Raw genomic sequence first — 25,962 nt, 5'->3', positions numbered from 1 at the left:
AAGAAATAAATCATTTTTTTAAAAAAGGAGAGAGACAAAGGACGTGTTTCCAGTAGTAGGAATGTGGCATCGTATTCTCAGATCTAAGTGTGGATCCACAGGAAATAATGAAGAATACTGGAAATGATACTTGGAAATTCAAAACTAAACTCACTTTTCCTCATCTTGGTTTAATTAAAGAACTATAAAATGTGCCGATTTAATGCAAAACTAACAGTATTTTCTCACGTTTACACATATGGAGGTGTGAAGAATGGTTAAGAGCTTTGAAAGGACGGAATTGCACTGATTTTTCTTGCGGTGTGTCTGAAGTGGTGTAGCATTAATTCTGAGTTGTCATATAGTAAGTGTATATGCTGTAGCCTTCATAGCAACGACTGGCCAAAATGTCAAGTCAGCATAGCTGAGGAGCCATTCCAGCACTCTAGGTGGGGACACAGAGCTAGGCTAGTAAACAAACAGCACCCTGCTTTGAGGACGCTAACACTCATTTCTTAGTAACTGAGAGAAAAGACCAGACCAGAGATGATTATTAAAGCATTCGAGTTGAAGAACAATGTCACGTGAGCACCTTTACTGGACTGACATTTGTAGGACAGTGTCTACTGTAACTGCAGGATACCAAGTGCTTCCCAATACAGACCAATCCTTGGCAGGAAAGAAAAGACTGATATATTACAGAATATATTTGCTGATTGCAACACATTATATTAAAAATCAAAAACAGGCTGGGCATGGCAGTGCCCACATCGACTTCATTCGGGAGGCAGAAGCAGGCAGAAATCAGTGAGCTCAGGGCTAGCCTGGTCTATGTAGCACGTTCCAAGCCATCCAGGCTACATATTGCTGTCCGGTCTCTAGGAATGAGTGAACAGAGGAATGCATGAATGAATGTATAAATCTGATGTTTGAAAAAAAATTCTTACATTTAGAAATTAAATCAATTTTGTATTTACATCCAAGTATCAAACAATTAAAAAATAAAGGAGATAACCATATATGAAATAGCAGTAAATGATGTTGACTACTTTGAGGAATATTTAACCCAAACCATGTCCAGTCACTCTACTGGAAACAAAAAGATAGTGCTTAATGAGAAGTTATGGCATGTGGATGGATGTTGCTTATTGTGAACAGGAAAACCCAGGATTCTTTCAAGATTACCTCTAGATTCATGGAAATCTCAATAAAAATCTGTGTGTGTGTGTGTGTGTGTGTGAGAGAGAGAGAGAGAGAGACAGACAGACAGACAGACAGACAGACAGACAGACAGACCGACCGACCGACCGACCAGAGGCATTACTTCTAAACTTTGGAAATGTAGAGGATGTAGAAATATCTTCAAAAAACTGAGTGTACACACCACCTACTTGAAAACTACAGCAACTAAAACAGGTCAATAACTAGAACAGTTTGGGCATTTTATAAGTTATTTGGTGATGTTCAGATTCCTATAGAGGCCAATAGAGACAAAAGACAGACTGCACTGTTTGGATCATGTAATTCATTTATAGAAAAAAAAATCAGTATTATACATAATAACTATTTACTTAAAAGACAGGATGGCGTAAGGATTAGGAGCAAAGGCTTTATAAATACATTTGTTTTCACTTCTGTTGATATTAATATAATTTTATTGTGAATTCATCTCTCTGTGACATTCTTCTCATGTAAAGCAACTTAAGAACTAAATGAACCACTGTGTGCCCTATGCTTGACACACAGTAAACATTTCCGTATGATTTACTGTTCTGACTCACCTACTCTTTATTCTTATTTGTTTTTCATTTTGATTCTCTCCTCCAGTTTCTCACGGCTCAGTTCCACAGAACTGGCGGGCCCAGGAAGCAGTGTAATCTGTCATCCGCTAACGCTTTTATTCCCACTCTTCTCTCTGGGTAGCTTCTGGGGAGCAGTGTGACATCTTGCCTAGCTAACATCTGTTCGCCTCGTGTTTAGCTGTGCTGGCACTACACTGAGAGAGCTTGAGCGTGCCCAGGGGGTGTTAAACCTCAGCTCCCTTCACTTCCTAGCTTAGGCAGCCTTGAACTTGCTCCTCCTGCCTCAGCCTCTCAAGTCGCTCGGACCAAAGGTCTGGCCACACATGCTTCTTTGGCAGGACTGTTCCGGCCACAGCTCCCCCAGGAAGCTTGTGCTGGCTACTAAGTCAAGCCTACCTTTTGTTGTTCTAGCAACATCCCCTGTTCCCTCTTATGGCCATGCAGATCAGGTTGTCCCAGCATCCCCTGTTCCCTCTTATGGCCATGCAGATCAGGTTGTCCCAGCATCCCCTGTTCCCTCTTATGGCCATGCAGATCAGGTTGTCCCAGCATCCTCTGTTTCCTCATGGCCATACAGATCAGGTTGTTCCAGCATCCTCTGTTTCCTCATGGCCATACAGATCAGGTTGTCCCAGCATCCTCTGTTTCCTTATGGCCATACAGATCAGGTTGTCCCAGCATCCTCTGTTTCCTCATGGCCATACAGATCAGGTTGTCCCAGCATCCTCTGTTTCCTTATGGCCATACAGATCAGGTTGTCCCAGCATCCTCTGTTTCCTCATGGCCATACAGATCAGGTTGTCCCAGCATCCTCTGTTTCCTCATGGACATACAGATCAGGTTGTCCCAGCGTCTGTTTCTCCTCCATGCTTCGTTTGCCTCTATTATGTTGTTATTGTTTTGTATTTGGAGACAGGGTCTCCTAATGTGTCTCTGGCTGACCTGGAACTCACTGTGTAGACCAGGCTGGCCTCGAACTCATGTGGATCCCATAGAGAGCCACCTGCCTCTGCTGGGAGGAGAATGCTGAGATTAGAGGCACGTGCCACCATGCCCCTCGAATAGGAGCCCTTTGAGATCAAATGTCGTGTGTGTGTGTGTGTGTGTGTGTGTGTGTGTGTGTGTGTGTGTTTATATCTTAGTCTCATATGAGACAACATTTAATGAACTCATCCTTGAGTACGTGCATGAAGCCAAAGCTTTCTTCTTATGCTTCTGTATTTGGTAGTGGTCTATGTAAATAGCATCCATTTATCTTTTATTTATTTATTTATTTAATAAGGTCAACCTTCATTTGCAGATTGTTCTTCTTGGACTCATTCTGCTTCCAGTCCGTGTTTTATTGGTTGCTTTAGTTTTGATCCTGGCCTGGCCGTTTGCTGCAATCTCAACAGTTTGCCGCCCCGAAAAGCTGACCCATCCGATAACCGATTGGAGGAGGTAGGAGATAATTATGCCCAAATCTTACTCAAGTCAAAAGTCTAAAGGTTTCTTTAGCAACCAGTGGTCTTTTTAGCTTACTGCTACTCAGTTTTAACAGTTTATATTTGTTTCTTGCACGGAACGGGCCTTGATTTATGCAGACATTATCATATAGGCACATGTTGATGATATTCCGTGCTAGGTATAATTTCTTTTAAATTTTTGGTTGTGAGCCTAGCCTTTAATGGCTGAATGTCTCTCCAGCCCTGGGTATAATTTCTTAATGTTGAAACATTTTGTTTTCTGAGTTATTGTGAAGGATTTTCATCTCTGGTTCTGATGGCGTTACATTTTAACATGAAACGTCTCCGATAGCCTCATGGATTAGAAGCTTTGTCAGCAGCCAATGGGCTTTTGGGAAGTGACTCTATCTTGAGGATTAGTTTCTTGATGAAGTCATAATATGACGGCAGTATTAGGAGGTGCTGAAAATCTGGAGGGGCCTAGCCTAGTTGAAGTAATTAGGTCACTAGAATGTTCTCAGGAGGAGGGGGGCTAGCCCCTTTCTGCATGCACTTTCGCTGTTTCCTGTCCGCTGTGAGGTGAGTAGCATGTGGCATATTCTCTCACTGCTGTGACGCTCAGCCTCACCAGCGTCCCCAGAATGGAACTGACCTCCAAAGCCATGAGCTAAGACAAATCTTTCTTCCTTTCAAGCTGCTCACGCCAGGCCTTGTGATACACTGGACGCGGCCAGAATAGCACATTCTGTTATTTTTCCTGAAACATATCTGTAAACCACTTGGCTTTCTTTGGCCTTTCCACGGTTTTCACATTTCCTTTTGTTCCCCTGAGGTAACGATATGCCTTCTGCAGTAATATAATTAACTAGATCGATTATATTATTTTTATTAATCACATTAGTGGTTAATATTAACTTTAATTATCACTCAACATAGCATTTTTGAAATGTTAGTACAGAGGCAAATGGAACTGCTTTTCTAGAATTTCTTGAATTACCTAATTAGGAAAGTTCTAGAGAACAGACTGGGCAAGAGTAAATAAAGTATACGAGTAGAAGTCACTACCTTTTGGCGGGATTAAATTGTCACCATCTGTGTCTGTTGAACATGGGCCTTCTTACTGTGCGCTCCATAGGCTACAGAGCCATAGATGTATTTTAGGATACTGACGAGCTCCCTGCAATTGTGTATGGCGCTTGTTTGTTTGCTTGCTTGCTTTTTCCATATAGAAGGATTTGTTCTTCTTGTGCAAATCCCAAATGTGAATATGTCCTCCAAAATTACTGGGAAACTACTGTTCTGCGGCTTTAAGAGAGGCATGCAGTTCAATGCATTCAGTTCCTTGTCCCAGTGAACAATCGTGAATATCAAACACAAGGCTGTTTTGAAGTGGGAAAGTGTTGGCAGTGCCCCAGAGAAAACTCAGTCCTTGCAAATCTTATTTCTTTGTTTTATAACTCAAGGATGCACATTATAAAATAACACTTTATGGGCCGCATTTCATGAGTCCCACGTTTCTCTCAGATTCTTTCTTTGGTTTTATAGTTACTGGCTTACCAAGAGCTAGGACAAAGGGAGGAATAGGTTAAGAATCCAGAAAAAAAAAAAATAGAAAAGTGTTCTTTTTAATATTTGATTGTTTTTGCTTTAGAAAAGTTTTACTTTTGTCAATTAAATCAGGGTCTGTTTCCTCTCATTCAAGTAACTTTGAAGTTATTAGCCATTAAAAAATTTAAAAGTGTGTGTGAGGGGGGTAGGGGGAACGTTCATTTGCCAAAGCACATAGATGGAGTTCAGAGGACACTTGGGAGTTGATTCTCATTTTCCCCCCATTTTGAGGCACACTGTCTTTTTTCTGCTACTACACAGCATATTCCACGCTAACTAGCTCGCTGTCTCCACCCTATCCCTCCACAGAAGCCCTGATTGCATATGCACACCGCTGCATCTGCCTTTTAAATGGCTCTGGAGCTCAAGCTCAGGCCATTAGGTTTGCGTGGCTCTTTTCCCCTAGGCGTTTTAAAAATGCTTAAATAGAAGTCACTACGGGATCTGACTTCTTGAAATATATTTATAAGGAGCTATGCCAGTATAGTTAAGAAATAAAGGAACAGTCATAGGGGAGGGGAGTAAGGGGAAAATGGGAGGGAGGGAAGAATGGGAGGATACAAGGGATGGGATAACCATTGAGATGTAACAAGAATAAATTAATAAAAACTAAAAAAAAAAAAAGAAAGAAAGTATGGAAACACAGGAATGTACTTCATGTTCTTGTATGTGCATGGAGCTTACCTCCAGACTAAAGGTGGAGGTTGTCGCTTTCCCGTGCCCTCTGGGAAGTCCTCTGGCTTACTGTGTCTCACTTCTTGTGAGGCCAGCATCACTGAAGCCTCCTCTGTAGCTCACTACTAGAAGCTTTTCACTGGTTAACAAAATTAGAAGCTCACTTTTTTTTTTTAAAAAGGTCCTTTTCAACACCTTGTAGGTACTCTAGAGTTAATAGTGGGCTCTGCATCTGCAGGTCAATCAATTGTGGATGAAAAATGATTAGAGGAAAGATTACATCCCTACTGAGCATGCATATACTGTTTGTCTATTCATAGCCCCTAAACAGCACACCAGCAGACCTATTTGCATAGATAGCGTTCACGGTGTACGAGGTACTGTAAACATTCTAGAGGTGTTTGAGAGTCTGCAGGACACAATGCATAGCTTTTATGCAGTGGTTACGTGACATTATATAAATGACTTGAGCATTCAAGGATGTTGCCTGGGTGTGGAGTCTGTTCTCCACAATTCCTCAGAGATGACCGAGCATATTTCATTTTACGTTTAATGAAAAGCTGTATTTTTTTTTTTTTAGAGTAGTGATGTGAACAAATGTCTATTCATTCAGATAGGACACTGATGACAGACCGAAGAAATGATCCCACCCAAGTCTAGCTGAGTGGACCAGCGAGTTTAATCAGGGAGGCTTACAAGAATAGGCGAGAGGTTGCCCATCGAAGCCCAGACAACTTAAGGGAGGCCGGAGCACCAAAGAAAAGGTGCGGCCCCCACTTTGACTCCAGAAATTGCTTTTTTGCTTATGCGTCTGGGGGAAAGGATAGATAAGTCAGCCACTGGGGAGCCTGACACTTTCCTTCATAGCTTTCCTCTGGAGTTTTGTGAGTGCCCTCACCTCTCCACAAGGGAGTCTCGGTGAGCCCAGTCCTGTGAGGGTCTTCTGGAAGAATCTCCGCTGTTCTGATTTCAGGGCAGTCCAAGGCATACCATGTCTGGGTGCTCTATAACATATGTTTGCTCATGTACTGAGGTATCCGTTCTGTTCTTGGGACTCTAAATATCTGTAAGGATATTTTTGACTCCCTATTATTTACTCTTGCCAGTAAAGATGCTGGACCTCACTTGTCTTATGTGTCCAGCACAGTTCTTTGAAGTTCTGAATGTTTTTAAGTATTGTTTTGTGTGACTGTGTAGGCATGTGCACATACGCCAGCGCACACGTGTTGAGGTCTTGTTGTTTCTCTTCTTCTACTGTGGCAAGGGCATCTGTTTACCTGGTGAACCATCTGGCCAGCTCAGATAATTAGCTCTAATGGTAAAATATCTTAAAGCCTTTTACAAAGTAAATGCTAAGGCTTCTGGAGTTGCTTGCATATCTAAGCTCAGCGGAAGAGCAATGCTGAGTTTATTTTTTGGAGGTGTTTGATGACGTCTGCAGGCTATATTATTGTAGATGAGATTTCTCTCTAAGAATTATTCCTAAGTTAATTCAGCATGAGACTTCTAAAGTACCTGGGTAGACAATAACCATCTTCATTATGTGAAAGTAAAATTAATTCCCAAGACAATGGCTTTCTTTAATAAAATATTTTTTTAATTTTACAAATTATTTGTATTTCACATGCATTGGTGTTTTGCCTGCATGTGTGTCTGTGTGAGGGGGTCAGATCCTCTGGAACTGGAGTTATGGGCAGTTGTGAGCTGCCACGTGGGGCCTGGGAATTCAACCTGGGACCTCTGGAAGAGCTGCCAGTGCTCTTAACCTCTGAGCCACCTCTCCAGTCCCAAAATGACTGCTTTCTAAGGCCAGTACTTTTGTAGGTAGTCTCAGTGCAGGATCTAGTTTGAAGATTCGTTTTGATCACTTCAAGCTTACAGAATAATGGAGTCATTTATCATCCATGTATCTTTGCCTCAGTTCTCTCATCTTCAAAATGAGCATAAGGAGAGATGGCTCAGGCTTTAAAAATGCTTGCTGTTCTTCTAGAGGACTGGAGTTTGGTTCCCACTACCAACTCTAGCTCCAGGGACCCTGATACCTTCTTCTGGCTTCTCTGGTCACCCATATGCCTGCGAGACAGACAGACAGACAGACAGACAGACACACACACCCATACACACACACACATTTAAACTTAAATAATGAGGTTAATAGGGCTGGCAAGATGTCTTGCTGCCAAGCCTGATAACCTGAGTTCAGTCCTCCTGGATCCACAATGGTGGAAGGAAAGAACTGACTCCTACAAGTTGTTCCCTGACCACCGAATGCGCACTGTAGGACATACATTCTTACAGACACACATGCATCTGTAAGTAAACATAATAAGTGTTACAAGTGAGAATGATGATGATGATAGCCGTTTCGTAAGGACAGACCGAGGATTAAAAATCTTAATATAAGGAACCTTTTTAGAACAGAGCCTGCCACTTCACAGAAAGAGGTTCCCTGTTCAGCTCCTGTTCCGGTTTGCTTTCCGTTGCTCTGATAAAACACCGACCAACAGCAACGTGGAGAAGAGTCGCTTTCATCTTCCAGCTCCCAAGTCGCAATGCATTGCTGAGTCATGGGAGTCAGCCAGGGGACTCCAGGCAGGACCTTAGAGTTAGGGGACTGAAGCAGAGATGGTGGGGGAACAGTGCTGACTGGCTTACACCCCCCGCCCCCATGAGGCTCATGTTCCGTTCTATTCTCATACAGTCCAGGCCCCCACCCGCCACAGACAACTGAGCTGGGCCTTCAGCATTAATTAGTAATCAAGAAAGCGCCCCCCCTACCCCCCGCAGACAGATGGCAGCCCCCCAGCTGAAGTTCCCTCCTCCCACGTGTGTCAAGTTGACAGCTGAAGATAATTCTAACAGCCGTTAGTCTCCATAGCTCATGCGTGAGGATGCAGGGGGGGGGGGACGGGTCCCCTGACCTGTTTTGATTTTCCTACTGTGTTTTACTGTAAAGCAAAGCTCAGTGTCTTTTCTATCATCGTTTTCAAAGGAAGATCACTCACCCTGTGTTGAAGTTTCTGGGCCGCGCCCTGTTTTTCTCGATGGGATTTGTGGTGACTGTGAAAGGACAGCTCGCGAGCCCTTCGGAAGCGCCCATTTTTGTGGTTGCCCCTCATTCCACGTTCTTCGATGGGATCGCCTGTGTGGTAGCCGGGCTGCCTTCTCTGGTGTCTCGAAATGAGAATGCCCAGACCCCTCTGGTTGGCAGTAAGTACCTGTAAGGTAACAGCCACAATATTAGCATGTGCAAACATTAAGCCGAGAGAATCGTGTACGTATCCAATGTCTATATATTTATTTGTTTTCATTTACTCATTTCACTGAGTATTAAACCCATGGTGTTTATACATGCAAGGCAAATGACCTAACACTGAGTGGCATCTCCAGCCAGTTAAAAATAAAACTCTACTGTATTTTTAAACATAGTTCCTTTTATTTAAATAAGCTACTCTATGTAAAGAGTGAGTTTGTTTAAAAAAAAAAAAAAGGTCAGAGACATCCCCTTATCTTTCGCATTTAGGTTTTTCAGGAGACTTATCACCACCAGGCCATTATATCTCTGTGTTCCTGTGTGTCATAAGGAAAATCAGATTTCAAAAATGCTTCTTTAAAAAAAAAAAAAGACTCGGAAAACCACAGATCTCATGCTGTCTCGTGAACTTCTCGTTATGGCGTCATGCTGATAAATGTGCTAAGCCTCTTTTCTCCCAGCTCTGTTTTCTGGATTATTGTGCCCCTATAAGTTCCCTGAGGGACATTTGTGTAACTCTTTGAAAATTATGATTTGGAACAATAAGTGCTTCCTGCCATAAAAAATAATGAAGCGGGTGAAATGTTTTCCCTGCCAGATGCTTCCATCTCTCCCCGAGGAATCAGTGTCCAAGTAACTGCTCCCGGTTGTCCCAAGGTTACTGCAAACACCAAGTGATGAGAGAGTGGGTGTGAAAGTCGCCGGATATGTCGCCTCGCTGCCCCTCAGAAAGAACAGTAGTCCTTGTAGCTTTGTCACTGAATGAAGACATGTTTATTTTGTTCTTTGTTGTTTTGTTTTCTCTTCCGTGTACAACTACTGTGCTTTATGCAACGCGGCTTTTCCCTAAACGTCTCTGTTGCAGAACACTGGAGGATTACTTGGCATGTGATAGGAAGCGATCTGCTCAGAGGGATTTTAGTGAAATTGGTCATAATCGCTCTCTACTCGTGTGCACTATCAATTCATACCATGTGTGTTAAAATCAAACAAGAAAGTTTTGAAGCTCCGTGGTAACAGTTTAAGATGCATTCAGGAAGAAGGTTTTTAGGAAAATAAAAGTTTGTTTGTTTCTCTCTCCATTCTCCCTTCTTCCATTCTTCCAGCCAACTTCTGTAAAAAATCAATGACATGGTACCCATCTCTCTATTTGAAATTAGAACCTAACTAGTAAACTTTGAATCTGGGTTTTTAAAAAGATTATGAGTTTAGATTGGCTAAAGTTTTCACTTTCCGTAAAAATTGTTTCAGTTTATCCAACGTTAATGCCATAGTGGCTTTAAGAAATTGACTTGGTTTTGACCTTTTGTTTTTCAAGGGCTGTTACGGGCCGTGCAGCCGGTTTTGGTGTCCCGTGTTGACCCCGACTCCCGAAAAAACACAATAAATGAAATAAGAAAGCGAGCGACATCAGGAGGGGAATGGCCCCAGGTAAGGCGCAGTTGCTTGTCATTGGCATAAACTGAGAGCTTTTGTATGTCAGTAGACTTACTCAGTCGTGCCAACAGAAAGCAAGGTATCCATGTCCACAGCATCGTAGATGCAGAATAAAACTAGTCAGTGCGAAGAAGACTCCGTCCCCAGCATGGACCATTCCATTTTATTTGTCAGATTTTTTTTTTTTGCATCATAAAAAAAGAATGATTCTGTAACTCTGACTTTAATTCCTACTAAATAAAATGAATATTTTATATAAGTTAACTCACTTGACTAAAAATATTATTAAGTGTACCAGATCTCTTCTGAATTATATTTAAATAGAGCTTTCCATTCAAAGGCATAGCGAAATAGTCTGTAAAACCGTCCTGTTTCACCATCTCCCCACTCTGCCTCTGTCCTGATGAAAACAAGCGATCTCTAGCAGGCAGATGCTGTTCCGGCAGTCGGCCCACCTGTGGTAGCACAGAGATGCCCACGTACACCCACCCCGGGGTGTACGGGGAATGGTTTAAAAAGTGATTGAGGTGGCGTTTAGAAAACTTAAAAGTTTCTCTTTGGATCCAAGAAATACGTCTAGGAGTAGTAGGTGAGAAATGATTAGAAGTAGGTAGATTTCAGCTCATTAGTTTTTCATTTTGCAGAAAGTTTATCTGTCCAGGGGTAAAATGGTCAGGCCCTGACTGACAGGCACTTGGTGACAGCGGAGGCTGTAGACACCGGAGCTACTAGGCTGGCTACTTTGAATGCTCCTTCCTCCCTGAGATTTTTCTGACTCACTTTGTTAGCATTCCTCGCTAGCAATCTATTTGTGGACGTATGCCAAGCAAAACTGCTGGTCATTGTGCCTGCTTGTCACAGGAAGCCCATTTTATAAATGAAGGGGTTGGAGTTATGCCTCCTCATTAATTTTTATTTTGTAGTTGGAGCCAATGTTTTCCCTCTCTAACTACTATAGATCATGTATCTGCTAACTGCTTTGAGTATGGGGATCTTATTTTATTTTATATACTTAGAAGTTAACTCTTGACTCAATTTGAAAAGCTTTAAAAAACCAAGCTTGTGTCTTAATTAGTGGAGGAGATCGCAATGTTTGTGTGTCTTACGCAGAGAAAACATTAAGTAGCGCGTTAACAGCTAAAATGTTTCCTCAGGAAAAGCAAAGCCAGCTATAAAGTGGATCCCACATGATAACTAAAGAAACCGAGCAGAAGGCACACAAGCAGTCTCTCTCCTTTGTTCTCAAGGCATCCCTGAAATATATATTGGGAGTAAATAACATTTAATGAAAAAAATTATGACAATAAGATTTATTTTAGTTAAGGATATAACCTTGCTTTATGTCTTCTTTTAAATTTATTCAGATTATTAATAAAAGGATTGAGAAATGCAAAAGAAACATAAGTAAGCAGAATAGTCTGTAAAATAGTCTATAAAAATATTATTTAATGCCTCTATCTTTTCTAATTATTAGACTGGTCAAACTGTACTTCTTTTTTAAACTACACTGCTTTTAGAGGAATATGAAACAATCTGAGCCCAGCTCTTTTTTTTTTTCTTCCAGCTCTTATTAGAATCAAGAGTCAGCCTTTTATTTAAGTTTTATTCTTGAAACATTAGCAGTGTTAGTGAAGTCATAGAAGAATAAAGAGGTAATCTATTAATTAGACTGAAATATTAAATTTATTCCTTTTCTCCCAAGATACTAGTTTTCCCAGAAGGTACTTGTACTAATCGATCCTGTTTGATTACTTTTAAACCAGGTGAGATAAATTAAATTATGTATTATAACAATATAGTATGGGAGATTTCTCAGATGACTCCATTGGAATGCACGATATAATTCATGTGCTTCTGGCATTTCCTTTCTGATAAAACCTTTCTGATACTCTGATTCCACAGAACTTACCCCTGTTTACTGCTTTGCTCTCTTTTTTTGATATGGTCTTTCCCTTTTACCTGTGTGTTTGTGTGTTTGTGTGTGTGTGTGTGTGTGTGTGTGTCTTTTACTTTGCCCATGTGTATCTCTGTATATGTGTCTGTCTGTGTCCCTGTGTACGTCTCTGTCTCTGTCTGTCTGTCTGTCTCTCCCTCTGTGTGTGTGTGGGGTGTGTGGGGGTGTATGTGTGTGTGTGTGTGTCTTTTAGTTTGCCCATGTGTATCTCTGTATATGTGTCTGTCTGTGTCCCTGTGTACGTCTCTGTCTCTGTCTGTCTGTCTGTCTGTCTGTCTCTCTCTCTCTCTCCCTCTGTGTGTGTGTGGGGGGGGTGGGGGTGTATCTGTGTGTTTCTTTCTGTGTTGGTTTGCCTATTTGTATTTCTCTATGTATGTGTCTGTGTGTGTTTCTGTGTGTCTGTGTCTGTGTATATCAGTGTGTATATGTCAGGAGTCACTGACGTTTTCCTTTTTCCTCCAAGGAACCTCATAGATATCCGGGGATTTCAGACAGCCTTCCTTAATATCATTCCTGTTTTTTCATGCCTTCTAAAGTTCACTCATTTTTGCCCTGTGCTGGGAAGGCAGCCACGGATGCACCGTTCAGTTTTAACTTGTAACACTTCAGGCTCTTTGTGTGGGCTCGCTGCTAGTATGCTTTGCACCAATGGTATGACTCACTTCAGGCAATATAATAACTTTGCTTCAAGCATTTTAGTTCTTATTTTCTCCTTGCCTTGATTTTTGTCACTGCTTTTTTATATTGTTGGATAGTATGTGTTTAGGAAATGAAGACAACCCCCAAAATAAAAGTAAATGGTAAAATTATATGTATACGTAAGAACTGTTTTGAAATCAATGTCATTAATTTTCTTTATTGAAGAAAACAATGAATAAATATATGCTTAAGTGACTTAGGCACAACATTTAATGTCTTGCCTAAGTCTTGCTTGTAATAACTTGTTGTGAGTAATAACTTGTAAATACTTGAGCATAGTTTCTGTTTTGTCTACTCTTAAGCAACCAGTGTGTTTATACTATTTTTATTATTATGTGCCTCCTGTTCAACTACAAACCATGTTGTACAACTTTGATGTGGTTCTAGGAGCCTTCATCCCAGGCGTTCCAGTGCAGCCCATCCTCCTCAGATACCCAAACAAGCTGGTAAGGAAAGGAATTCTGTGTTCCAAATAGTTCGTTCTCTAGGGCCTTTTTAATATCTGGTTGATGAATGGCTAAGTGAGGGAAGCAATCGGGCAGAATAACGCCACCTGCCACCAGCATTATAAAATGTGATACCCGTACTAAATACCGTTCTGTATAATTTAGCTTCAGGAAGGCATCACGAAGTCTGTACTCTGCTTTCTCTGTGATGGACAGTTAAGCCCCACACTTAGGCTCCAATTATACCAGACAGTAGAAATGTATGATTTTTGTGGAGATGACAGGGAAACTTTTTCAGATACAGAGTTAACTAGAGATATAAGAAGGCTGGAAGCAGAGTATAAATTTAGGGGAGGCAGTAAGTACAGGCTCTGTACTTACTGGCTGGGTGAGCATTGGGAATTACTGTAATTAATTAAGAAACTGTCACAGAGAACTCCACATCTTCTCTCACATCCACGGGTGCCCCTAGGAAGCAGCGTTTTCTGCATCGGCTGGTCACACCATTACCCTCTGGACAGCAGTCACGCTGCCCTTCCCCAGACACTGGGTTCCATCCTAAAAAGGCCTTACCAGACGGCTACAAGAAGGCAGGATGTAACTGTTGCTCATCCTACTTATGAGGATGAGTCTCTACTCATAATAATAAAGATTATGACGTCTTGAGCAGTTCAGCTTTCTATCTCAACTAGAACATCTATAGTAAAAAGGGAATTAAAAATCTATCAAACTTCTACTCAGCCTTCTGCCTATATGTTTAAATCTTCATATACTAAAATTCTTTCACTATGTACTTCATTTTTTCTTCCAAATAATCATTTGTGATGATTGATAAATTATATATATATATATATATATATATATATATATATATATATTATACATACACATATATACACACACACTACCTTGTTTGGGGAGAAAAATAACTGAACATGTACAATATTTTAAATTCAGAACAAGTTATAATATAAAAATATAAAGGTGTGAGGATAATCTTTATGCAGCTTTATAACTTGTGTAATTCATGTATTTGTGTATTAGTTCCTGTTCCTTTAATAATTATGGGCTTATTTAAGTTTTTAATATATTGTTTTTTATTGCAGAAAAAGTATACATGGGTCCTAACATTAAACAAAGATTCACTTTACTTTGTTGTTTAATTTGTCGTTTGTTTTGTTTTATTTATTTAGTTTCCTTTTTTGAGACAGGGTCTCATGTAGCTTTTGTTGGCTGTGAGCTCACGGTGTAGCTCAAAGTGCCCTTGAACTCCTGAATCCTGCCTCCGTCGCTGGGATTCCAGGTATCCACACAAGTCTAGACTAACAGTTCGACTGCTTCTGTTGTTTTAGGATACTGTGACCTGGACATGGCAAGGATATACATTGTAAGTCACTTACATAGTTTAATCGTATGTGCAAAACATCTTAATGAAGAAAAGAAATATAATTTATTCTTTCTTTAAACACAAAATCTTATTCTTGTAAAAGTAGACATTTCCAGTCAGTTGTACGTCTTTTAATCATATCCCCGGGGACAGGATCATCTTCTTGTCCCTAAATGCCCAGTGAGATTAATTGTGACGTACATGAAATACCATTTGAGGAATACTAGTGATCTGTCACCTTCACAATTTTGTCGGCCAGTTGTAAGGAACATATTAGTGTAATTAATGAAGAAACTGTCTTCGAGAACTTCTCTAATGTCCAAGGGTGCCCTTTGCCAGGCACTGGAACCTTAGCAGAGGGATGCAAAAAGGCAGGATGTAACTGTTGCTCATACTGTTTATGAGTCTCTCTACTCATAATAATAAAGATTATGAGCTCTTGGCCAGCTCAGCTTTAGGGGCCTGGCTTGCATCATACTTAGCTTGAATCTTGTGTTCTCATTCCCACTGTAGGTTTAACGTCACATAGTATCATCTCTGTTCAGATTTTATGAGGTTAGTTTAAGCAGTTCAGCTCACTTGAGATTTCGGGACCTGAAACTGCCGTGGCCTGTCTGTCTGTGCTAAGGAAATGGCTGCCCAGAACTTCAGTTCTGTGGTGTCAGATCTTGAAAGCGCAGACACCCACAGTTTCTGGAGCTCTTAGAGAGGTGAGGGGTGTTCTCACCATTGACCATGACGAAAGGAAACAGGCCTTTTACACAAATCACAGCTTTCTTCCAAGTCTTTTTGTTCAGCTCCTACTAGGAAAGGTTGAGCCTCCTTCCATTTCAGTGAGCCCCACAGGCAAAGCTGGATTTGAGAATTTTCCCAGGGGCCTCACCCAGTTTTGACAGTGTCAAGAGCAGATCTCAGATAACATTGCTGATGGAACTATTTTGGAGGAAGTCGCCATGGCTTTTTAGCATACCCTGGCTCCTTTCCATAACATTTATATAGTCCCTTGTACTTTGGCAAGTCTGGGAGAAAAGGTAGTATGCATTTCTCCTTTCATGTGTGTGCAGTATTTTCTCTGAGATAACAAATTTGGACCAGGAAAGGTGACTTAAGGGACACTTGAGTAAACGGCCTATAGAACTCATGTGGCTTCTGAGCTTCAGCCCTTGGTAGATGAAGGTCAGCAGATAGAGTTAGAAACAAAGAATGAAAACAAAAGAAAACAAAAGAAAAGAAAGAAACAAAGAACACATGATGAAGAAGATGTAGTGATGCGTGATGTTCACCGTTTCAAGGAACCAATTTACTCCTCAGACTAGATGCATGCTTCAGGCCACTACTAGTTTTGAATTCTAAGTTTTTAACTCTTGATCAACAACAACAAACCTTAGAGAAACAGGCAGCATTTGATCATCTCAGAAACACAGTGTTTGGAATTTCAATGGATACCAACTTATTTTTTCCACTGGGCCCTTCTGGGCTAGGTGTCCCGTGGAAAGCCTGGCTTTGGACTCACTGACCAGAGTGACTTTGTTATGCAGCAGTCTGGGAGGTTGTGAAAGTCAAATAGAAGGGGGCTTTTTGGAAGCAGGGGACTAGAGGAAGAACATAGAGTAGCTTAGGAATACAGCTTTCTACTCTGCGGAGTGTGTGATAAAAGGGAAAATAAAATTGGAAAGTGAATTCAGGGAAGAGAGGAAAAATATTAAGTGTCGAAGATGCCTCGTGACTTAGAAACAGCCACAAGGTCTTTAAGAAGCATAAGTTTGTGCAAATGCACCTGGCCCTTGCATATGGCAAGTCCTGTTTCTATCTGTCTTCAGACCTACTGAACGCTTCTGGTAGCACTGCACCTATTGCTTTCAAATCTATATTCTTGGTTGCTGTTTCCTCAAAGCAGAGATATTTTACCAGACCTTCCTTACCCAAGGAAGAAGAGGCATGAGGAGTAAGCTTTGAGAAGGCACAGTTGGAGAGAGCAGTTTCCTAAGAAGTATTTGGTTTCTCTGTAGTGTGAAAAAGGCAAACTTAGTGATCTGTTATGTGCATGCTTCATAATATATATGTCTCTGAATCCTTGATTCGAAGGCCCTATATAAATAGTTAAAAACGGTTCAGTTTGGGTGGAGAGATGGCTCAGTGGTTAAGAGCACTGGCTGCTCTTGCAGAGGACCCGGGTTCAATTCCCAGCACCCACACATGGCTGGTCACAATCAGCTGCACCTGCAATTTCAGGGCATGTGATGACCTCTTCTGATCTCTGTGGGTACTGCACACACACAGTTCACAGACTTGGCGTGCAAAGTCAAACATAGCGTAGCAATGAAAAATATTTAAGAGAAGACAGGTCCCTTGACAGTGGTTAAAGTAAATTGATGTGGCTTGGAGCTTCTATGTGATTTAAAAAAAAAAGTCACATTTCCAAATCGTAATTAACTTTACAAACACCAACTTTAACTCCCAAATTCCTTTTCAAAAACAATATAAAGTTTATTAAATTTGCTATTTCATCCATGATGCCTTTTGAGTATGTTACTCTCACTCCCCCTTTTCCCCTCCCACTGCTCCCTGCAAGCCCCCTTTCCCACATTCATGTCTTTTTGTTTGTTTTGTGACTCGATGGATTTATCCAGATCTCTCTGTGTGTGGCCTCGGGCTTATAACTGTCGGCTGGAGCCTGGTGCCCTTGCCAGTGGACACAGAGCTGAAGGTCCTGAGCACTCCCCCAGCCCCGACTCATCTGTAGCCAGTATCCTTTGTTGAAATTTCTAGCTTACTTAAGTGTCTTCAGATGATTTTTTTTCAATTTTAATTTTAATTTTATAATAGCACAAAATACGCTTGGCTGGTTGCTTTCTTTAGCATATGGTCTAATCCACTCTGCCTGATTACTGGGTCAATTGTCTGAAGAAGCTAAACTGAAAATCCTACAGAAATCTGGCTCAGAATCTAAATACATCCTGGAAAGCTGTAAGGCAGGATGTCCTCCAGACTGCCCTTTGTCTAGATTTACAGTGAAAATTTCAAGTCTTCAAGACATTTCTCCATAGCTCAAACCTTGTTACTGAGACAATTTGGAGAAAAGTAACTAATTTTTAAGGAAAAAAAGCTCGCTGACTTTTTAAAAGTTGTTACCCAAAGAATTTAGAAACATGATATACTGCTTAGTTTTCTTGTAAACACATTTATGTGCCTTTAAGTTTTATTTTATTTTTATTTATTTTTGTTTTACGTGTATGGGTGTTTTGCCCACATATATGTCTGCCCAGTGCCCAGGGAGCCAGAAGAGGGTGTTGGAGCCCCTGGAATTGGAGTTACAGACAGGAGTGAGCTGTGTTACGGATGCTGGGAACTGAACCCTGCTTCTCTAGAAGCGCAGCCGGTGCTCTTAACCGTTGAGTCCTATCTCCCATGCATATTTATTTATCCTAAAGTAGACTTTGGGTGCTCTCTGTGAGTGTGCGCTATCAAGGAGACTGCAGATTTGACGTCTGGTCTGTTTTAGCTATAGCTGACATTCACTAGGACAAACGTAGTGATTGCGTTTAGTGCTTTAGGGTTTCAATACCAAGAATAGTTGTCTCACCCAAGGAGGTGTCAAGGCTTGAGTGTCGCGTGTCTAAATGCAAGAGACACGTGTAGCATGATGTGGGGTGGCCTGTGTGGGAGGAACAGACCACACCTGCGTCCTGGTCTGACAATAGCCGCCTCTCTTCTTTTTCAGCATCCAGCTGTGCGTGCTCACTTTCTGTCAGCTCTTCACAAAGGTGGAAGTTGAGGTAGGTCATTCCAATGCAGCCTCCGGATTTAAGATGCTCTGGCTTCGAACCCTTGCTTAGAGGCTGCTGTCCAACACCTTTTAAAAAAGTACTGCTTATTCCGGTCAATGTAGATTGGGTTTCTAAGTCTCCCTGATGTCAGATTTAGCTCTCGGAATTGAGCCAGCAAACACATGTAATTTCCGAGAGCCTTCGGCATGCTAATCATTCTGGCAGGTAAAATTTGTGTGAAAGCTGAGAGGTAATGCTTGCGATGTAGACAAGAGATACCAACTTTAGACGCTCTCACGGCGTGCTTTTGTATCTGGGAACCTCTCTGAAGGTTTGAGTGGCTCATATTATTATATTCACAGGACAGTCCTTGAATGAGTAAATGGTTGGAACATTTTCAAAATTGGGACCAAACTTCTAAGATCCTAAGAATCGGTTCCAGATAGCAAGTGATACCCTAAAGTCATTACTGAAGTGTGAAGGTTAACAGTATCAACATCTGAGACTCCGATGTGCATGCTCCAATTGCATCTGTGGGCTTAAGCAATGTAAATTGGGGCTGGAGATATGGCGCAGAGGTTAAGAGCACTGGCTGCTCTTCCAGAGGATCTGGGTATGATTCCCAACACCCACATGGTGGCTCACAGACATCTGTAACTCCAGTTCCAAGGGATCCAACACCCTCTTCTGATCTTTTCAAGCACTGTATATGAAGTACCAGCATACATGCAGGCCAAAGAGCTCCTACACATAAAATAAAATAAAATAAAATAAAATAAAATATTTTTATTTTATATTTATTTATTTATTTATTTTAGTTTTTTGAGACAGGGTTTCTCTATGTAGCCTTGGCTATCCTGGACTCACTTTGTAGACCAGGCTGGCCTCGAACTCACAGAGATCCACCTGCCTCTGCCTCCTGAGTGCTGGGATTAAAGGCGTGCAGCACCACGCCCTGCTGCTGCTGCTGCTTCTTTTCTTCTTCTTCTTCTTCTTCTTCTTCTTCTTCTTCTTCTTCTTCTTCTTCTTCTTCTTCTTCTTCTTCTTCTTCTTCTTCTTCTTCTTCTTCTTCTTCTTCTAAGAAAGCCTTACACTTTTACGTATACTACAGAATTATGAGTGGAGACTTGTGCTCTAAGTGGCAGGGCTTTGGCATTTAAAATACTGTTTTGCCTTGCTGGAGAACTTAATTGTTTCACCATTTATAGGTAACTAGCAATATCAGGTAATGTACAGGAGTAAATTAGCCTTCAAAATGAGTGTAAACTTCAGTGAATTCCATGGAGATTTGTATGCTATCTGTCTCTTGGCGTATTTTTAAATCTATTTTATTTGGGTTCTTATATCTACCACTCTTCTCCACCCCAATCTCTTCAACCCGCTCCCCAACTCTAGGTGAGAAAGAATGTTAGAGGGGAAAGGGGTGAAGGTCTTTTTAAAACTACTTTTTGCTGATTGGAGCCATCAGGTTGCTTGAGGGCAAGTCCAATCTTCCTTGTCAGGGTATCTCGAAGTTCTTCTTGTCAAAACAAAACAGCAGCAAAGGGGAGCAGTTTCTCCTCTTCCTTCTCCTCCTCCTCCTCCTCCTTCTTCCTCCCCCTCCTCCTCCTTTTCTCCAACTCCTCCTCTTCTTCTTCCTTCTCCTTCTCCTCCTCCTCCTCTTCCTCCCCCTCCTCCCCTTCTCTCTCTGGGCTCTGGGATTTATACCCTCTCCAGAGTCCCCAGAATTAAATTGTCTGTAGCTGACAAAGATCACCCCCCTGCTAGTGATCATAACGTAACAGCTGTGGACAGACTGAAGCAGCTCCCATATCCCATACCTGGGATTTAAAAAAAATAGACATAGTTACATAACTTTTTAAAAATTGTTCACTTTATATCCTGATTGTAGCCCCCTCCCTTGTTGCATCCTGGTCCCACCCTCCCTCCCTCCCTCATCCTCCCTCCCTCCCTCCCTCATCCTCCCTCCCCCCTCCCTCATCCTCCCTCCCCCCAAACTGTTTTTTTTTAAGATACCAAAACTCTCACCACACCTGCCTACTTTGAAGATATCTTCGTATTTGTCTCAGTTTACACCTACCTACTTTTTTTAAAAAATCAGCTTAGCATCTGCCTGTGGTGTTGTAAAATGTAGCAGAAAACCTGTTCTTGGCATAATCCTAGCTGTTTCTCGGGGAGGGGAAATGTCTCATCTTGGTCCTAAAAACTTCAGCAGCCACGAAGGAAAGTTCAGTGACTGGGAGGTCTTTTTAGTGCCTTTGAGCTGTTAGACTACAAAACTCTTTCCCTAGAGGACACTTTGGGCAAGTTCATGCTGTTGTCCCTAAGTGCCCTGAGTGTTGCTCTTCCTTCTTTAACTGCCCTGTGGTCTGGTTCTATTTTCTTTTTCTAAAAAAGACCAAGAAACCTATACTTAAAACAACCTTGTTATCGCCTTTGCAGATTTGGAAGCCGTCACACACATACACCGTACCACCCCACCCCACCCCACCCCACACCACACACGACATCAGTACCCTTTCCTCTAAACCGACCAATCTCTAGCCAAAACAGGAGCTAGTCCCCGATGCACACAGAGCCCTACTTTCCGGTCTAGCATACGTGTCAGTGGTGAAACTGCGTTACAACAGGGGTACGTAAGTTCCTCATCTTGTCCTCTGACTGCTGTTACCACATTTCCTTTCCGTGTCATGGCTTTCTTTCTTTAAGAAAAAAAAAAGAAAGAAAGAAAGAAAGAAAGAAAGAAAAGAAAAGAAAGAAATTACAGTATTTACATTCACCATCTGGCAAAGGAAAGAATGTATTTTTTGTTCCACAATTTCACATACATTGTGACTTTCAGCCTGTTGGAAATAGTTGAATCAGTAGGAATTGTACTGATATGCTTGGATCGTGGTGCAGACCTGGAATTTATGGCGTTTTTAGGTTTAGTATTCTTGGTTTTGTTATATTTATTTTGGATTTGTAGTTCCTTCACACATGGAGCTCCTGACTTCTTTACTCATTTTTGTTTTATTTTATGTCCTGGGAATTTTACCCAGGTTTCACACGTTCTAGTCAAGGTTTCTACCCTGAATTGCATGTATCTCCAGCATTTTTTAAAATCCTATTTTAAGAAAGAATATTGCTAAGCTGCCAGGATTGGCCTCAAGCTTGCGATTCTCCTGCCTCAGTGTCTGAGTAGCTAAGATTAAAACTGTATGCCACCACTCCTGAATCTGATAGCGCTGTGACATTTGAATAGTTCGGTTCTTCACTGTTGGAATGTAACTCAAAAATGCATCCCACTGGCCTTCCCGGCAGTAAGTGTGGCCACACCCTAGCACAGACTCTAACAATCCAGGCCTGGCCTCTGAGGCGCAGGCATCTCTGTGACTTCTGTGGCAGCACTGAGCTGCCCGACACAAAGCTTGTTGGTGGCCTTGGGTCATTTTGTCCTGAGAATTGCAGGTGTCTTGGTAAGTCAGAAGCAACAACACACTCTCTCTTTTTATTTTTTTCTGTTTTGTAAAATTGTTGGACATCTTTGTCATTGTCTTAAACATGCTATTAAAATATCTCCAGTGCTGAGTAAACCTAAGCCAAGACTTACTACCCAAGAATATGGGATTCGTTTTAACACTTTTAAAAGCAAACTTTGGGTGCATTAGGATGATGACTATTGTATATTACGTAACTTAGAAGAAGCTCAAATACAGTCACATATTGTATAACAGCTGGTATGTTCACCAAACGCATTTTATGTAAACATTTTAGGCTGCACATGTACGCATCTAGACTGAAGAGGCTTCCCTCACAGAGCCTCTCTAGGCTGTGTGGTAGAGCCTGTTGCTTCTCGACTGCAAACCTGTTCACCTTACTATTTAAAATACTGTAGAAAGTTATCATAGAATAATAAATGCCTATACATAAGAAAACATGTATCAGCAGCCCAGTGTTGTCCACGGCTGAGCACCATGTTAAGCTGTTTGTGCCTTTATGTTTGTATACTTTATTTAAATGTCCAAAGACCTTAACGTGATTTGTAATCTTGAATCTAGAACAGGCCTTTTAGAAAAGCCCAAGTTACAACCAGTCATGGGCATACTTGTCCTAACAAAGCAAACTTTGTTCTGGAACTTGACAAAAATTCAGGAATTTATAAGTATTAGTAGACACGATTGTTATAAAAAAGTATCAGGTTTCCCCAATGACCACCTGCATGTATGTGTGAAAATTACTTCTCCAAGTCTGTGCTCTCACTGGCAAATAAGAATAATGACACCTTTTTACAGGGTTATGAAAATGTAATAAGGCTCCTTACGTGCTAAGCCTTCATTAAACATTAACTTTAAATGCCCACCTCATCTGGCAGTTCTCTTCCATGGGGAAGGAAGCACCAAGCGATGTTGATAAGAGTTTTCCTCCCCACCCCCACCTCCCCCTCTCTCTCTCTTTTTTTTTTTCTTTTGCATTTTCCTTTCTGAAGATTTAGACAAGGAATTATAAGTTGAACCAAGGTGATCAGAGTGCCATCACTCAGCAGTCTTCCGCTCCATCCTTTTAGTTTATGGGAAGGAGGGGTGCTTGATGTAGTTACGAAACAACGGACCAACTAGTTTTACTGGTGCTCAGTGTGAGTGGGAGGCCCGGGCCTGGCCATTGGGTAACTGTGGCTCATACCATGAGGAGTGTTCCCTGGGTCTGGTGTACAGTTTAAGGCCTGAAAAGAGGCAGGGAGCACAAAAATCAAAGCATAGAGCTGGGAAACAGGACAGCAAATCTTTTGAAATGGGACACAGGCTATGAGACAAAGTCAAGCACAGTGGAAATGGGAGACTACTTATGCGGGGAGGGGTGTGGCCCTATAGGGCAGGAGGCAGGTGCAATGGAATGGAATTGGGGGGGGGGGTGAGTTCACGCCGGCTGCTTTTTTTTTTTTTCTCTTTTCCCTTGAGTTTAAACCGTCACTGGCATCTTTAAAAACTGGAGAATTGTTGGTAGTTTGAAACTTTATTTCCTTATATTGTTTTGTTAGAGATTTTATGAACTTTGGGGTTTTTTTTTAAAACCTCTTTTTTTTTTTTTTAAATTTCTTGCCATGCAAGCATAATACATTTTAACAGGTTAGGCCAGAAGGGATTTTTGGTAATTCTGATTTGCAGTTGTTGCTCCGGATATATGAGGTGATGTGGAGACCTCTGGTGGCTCGGCTAGTTTTTCCACCTTGAACTATGCTCAGCAGAGACTTCTGCCTAGAAAGGACCTTGGAGATTATAGAGCCAGAGTTGGTCCTTTGACAGAAGGACCTGAAGCCCCAAAAGGCTAAATGCCTTTACCTGGATCACACAGCAGGGACATTTTCCAGTGTGCTGCTGCTGCTTCCTTGTAAAGTTAATAAAGCCGGGTGTGGTGGCGCACGCCTTTAATCCCAGCACTCTGGAGGCAGAGGCAGGTGGATTGCTGTGAGTTCGAGTCTACAAAGTGAGTCCAGGTCAGCCAAGGCTACCCAGAGAAACCCTGTCTCCAAAAACCAAAATAAATAAATAAAATGAAATAAAATAAAATAATAAAGTTAGTAAAATAACATGCAAGTAAAATGACACACAGCACACATTATTCTACACGCCCTTTGCGTTTAACTTCAAAAGCCTCCTGCATCCCAGCTGCAGAGTCTGCATCTCTACACCTCCTGTTCTAGATCCCAAGGTCTCTCCTGGGTTCATTCCAGAATCTTCCAGGCTCTTCTTCTATCCTCCCAGCCACCCAAGATGTTGCTCAAAAGCTCATCCCTCTCGGCTGGAGACATGGCTGAACAGTAAAAGGCACTGACCGCTTTCCCACAGGACCGGGGCTCAATTCCCAGCACCCCTATGTTGGCTCATTCTCCTGTAACCCCAGTTCCAGAGAGTCTGACACCTGCTTCTGGCTTTAGTGGCCAATGCCTGCATGTGGCAGATAGACCTATCTGCAGGCCATTTTCACATAAGACGGGAATGAAGAAAACCCAGCTCTGAGGCGGAGACGTTAGGCAAATCCACAAATCTAGGCAGCGGTTCTCTTCAGTAGCACAGTGAGGCTGGTGGGTGACCGTGGCCATCTTTGCCGAGTTGGGGAGGAGGCAGTGGCTTAGCAGAGTTAACACAGCCAGGCTCCCGTGTCCCAAGGCCACCCCCAGTGTCCCATGACATACAACACGTGCTCTAGGAAGACCACGGTTGAAGTGTGTTGATTGGCCACTTGATTGATTTAGCATTTAATGTCTCGGGACTAAGGATTGCTGTGGAAAGATATTATTTGTCTTTCAGTTCATGCCAGTTCAAGCACCAAGTGATGAAGAAAAGAGTAATCCTGTTCTTTTTGCCAGTAGAGTTCGGAATTTAATGGCAGAGTAAGTATGTCCTGGAGAGTCTAACTGATAAATAATTTGAAAATTATCGGTCAATGTCACTTCATATAGTGTAGCGCTTTCCCCTCCCCATTACGGTTCTTATCTTATGGTGGGTAAAATGGCGGGGCTGAGGTTCACAGGCAGTGAAGTAATCTACGAACGCTTCCCAGGTGCCTCCTCCAATTGATAGAAGTGTGCCTCAGGTAGAGAGGCCAGCTAGTGTCTTGCACGGGTGCTGGCCTGTCACTACAGAGCCTCGGGGTGGTTTCGGGCACTCTTTCTGAGGCCAGTGTTCCATCCCCGGCTGCCCAAGGCCAGATGTTTCGAAGGAATTCACGATGATAGCACCAAAAAAGGAAGAGGCTTGTTTATAGAAGAGGAAAACAGTTACCCACGTGAAAGGATGGCTGTAATAGCAGTTAGGAGACGTACAGCATGCGGTAAATGCGTCCTGCACTTAAGGGGGTTTTTAATGGCCCATATGTTGGTTACATAAATCACCCAACTTGTAAGGAAAGATTGTATGATTCTAGCCCACCGCCTAGGCAGCTTCAGGGCCCTCCAGGCACCACCTCCTTCTGTGAGCCCTACTGGGAGGTTTGGGTCTAATAGACACACTGATTGTAACCCTCCCCCTCCTCCGCTTTTAGTAAGAATTCAACAGCAACTCTGAATTTGACTCTGTCCTGCTAGTTTTATGCCAGCTTGGCACAAGCTAGGATCATTTGGTAATGCTCCCGTGAGATCTGCCTGTAGGCAAGTCTATAGTGCATTTTTCATCGTTTCTTTTTGGTGGGAGGATTTTTTTTAAATGTTATTTCTTTTATTTCTTTTTTATTTCTTTTTTGAAACTAGAGTATAATCACATAATTTACCCCTTCCCTTTCCACCCTCCAAGTCCTCCCGTATAGCCCTCATTCTTGCTTTTAAATTCATGGCCTCTTTTTTTCATTAATGGCTGGTGTGTGTGTGTGTGTGTGTGTGTGTGTGTGTGTGTGTGTAGTGTTCCTAAACACATACATGTAAACACTCAGTCTGAATAATGTTACCTGTCTGTTTTCCTCGCTGACCACTGGTATTGGGTAGCCATTTGGTGTGCCCTTTCCTGGGGAAGACTAGCCCTCCCACTCTCAGCATTCC

At 41.9% G+C, this 25,962-nt stretch overlaps 1 protein-coding gene across 1 annotated transcript in view; it reads left to right on the top strand.

Moving 5' to 3' along the window:
• LPCAT2 (lysophosphatidylcholine acyltransferase 2) overlaps positions 1-25,962 on the top strand; it is a 61,020-nt gene that overhangs the window by 4,606 nt on the left and 30,452 nt on the right. The window contains exons 2-9 of the mRNA XM_084757793.1: positions 3,082-3,221; positions 8,502-8,719; positions 10,081-10,193; positions 11,902-11,962; positions 13,240-13,298; positions 14,651-14,685; positions 18,407-18,461; positions 24,740-24,822. Of these exons, the coding sequence (XP_084613919.1) occupies positions 3,082-3,221; positions 8,502-8,719; positions 10,081-10,193; positions 11,902-11,962; positions 13,240-13,298; positions 14,651-14,685; positions 18,407-18,461; positions 24,740-24,822 (764 nt within the window). The remainder of the gene's footprint in view (positions 1-3,081; positions 3,222-8,501; positions 8,720-10,080; positions 10,194-11,901; positions 11,963-13,239; positions 13,299-14,650; positions 14,686-18,406; positions 18,462-24,739; positions 24,823-25,962) is intronic.

The sequence above is a fragment of the Acomys minous genome, assembly GCF_964271855.1.
Source record: "Acomys minous genome assembly, chromosome: 14".
NCBI classification, from domain to species: Eukaryota; Metazoa; Chordata; class Mammalia; order Rodentia; family Muridae; genus Acomys; species Acomys minous.
This window is presented reverse-complemented; position numbering and strand designations above follow the sequence as displayed.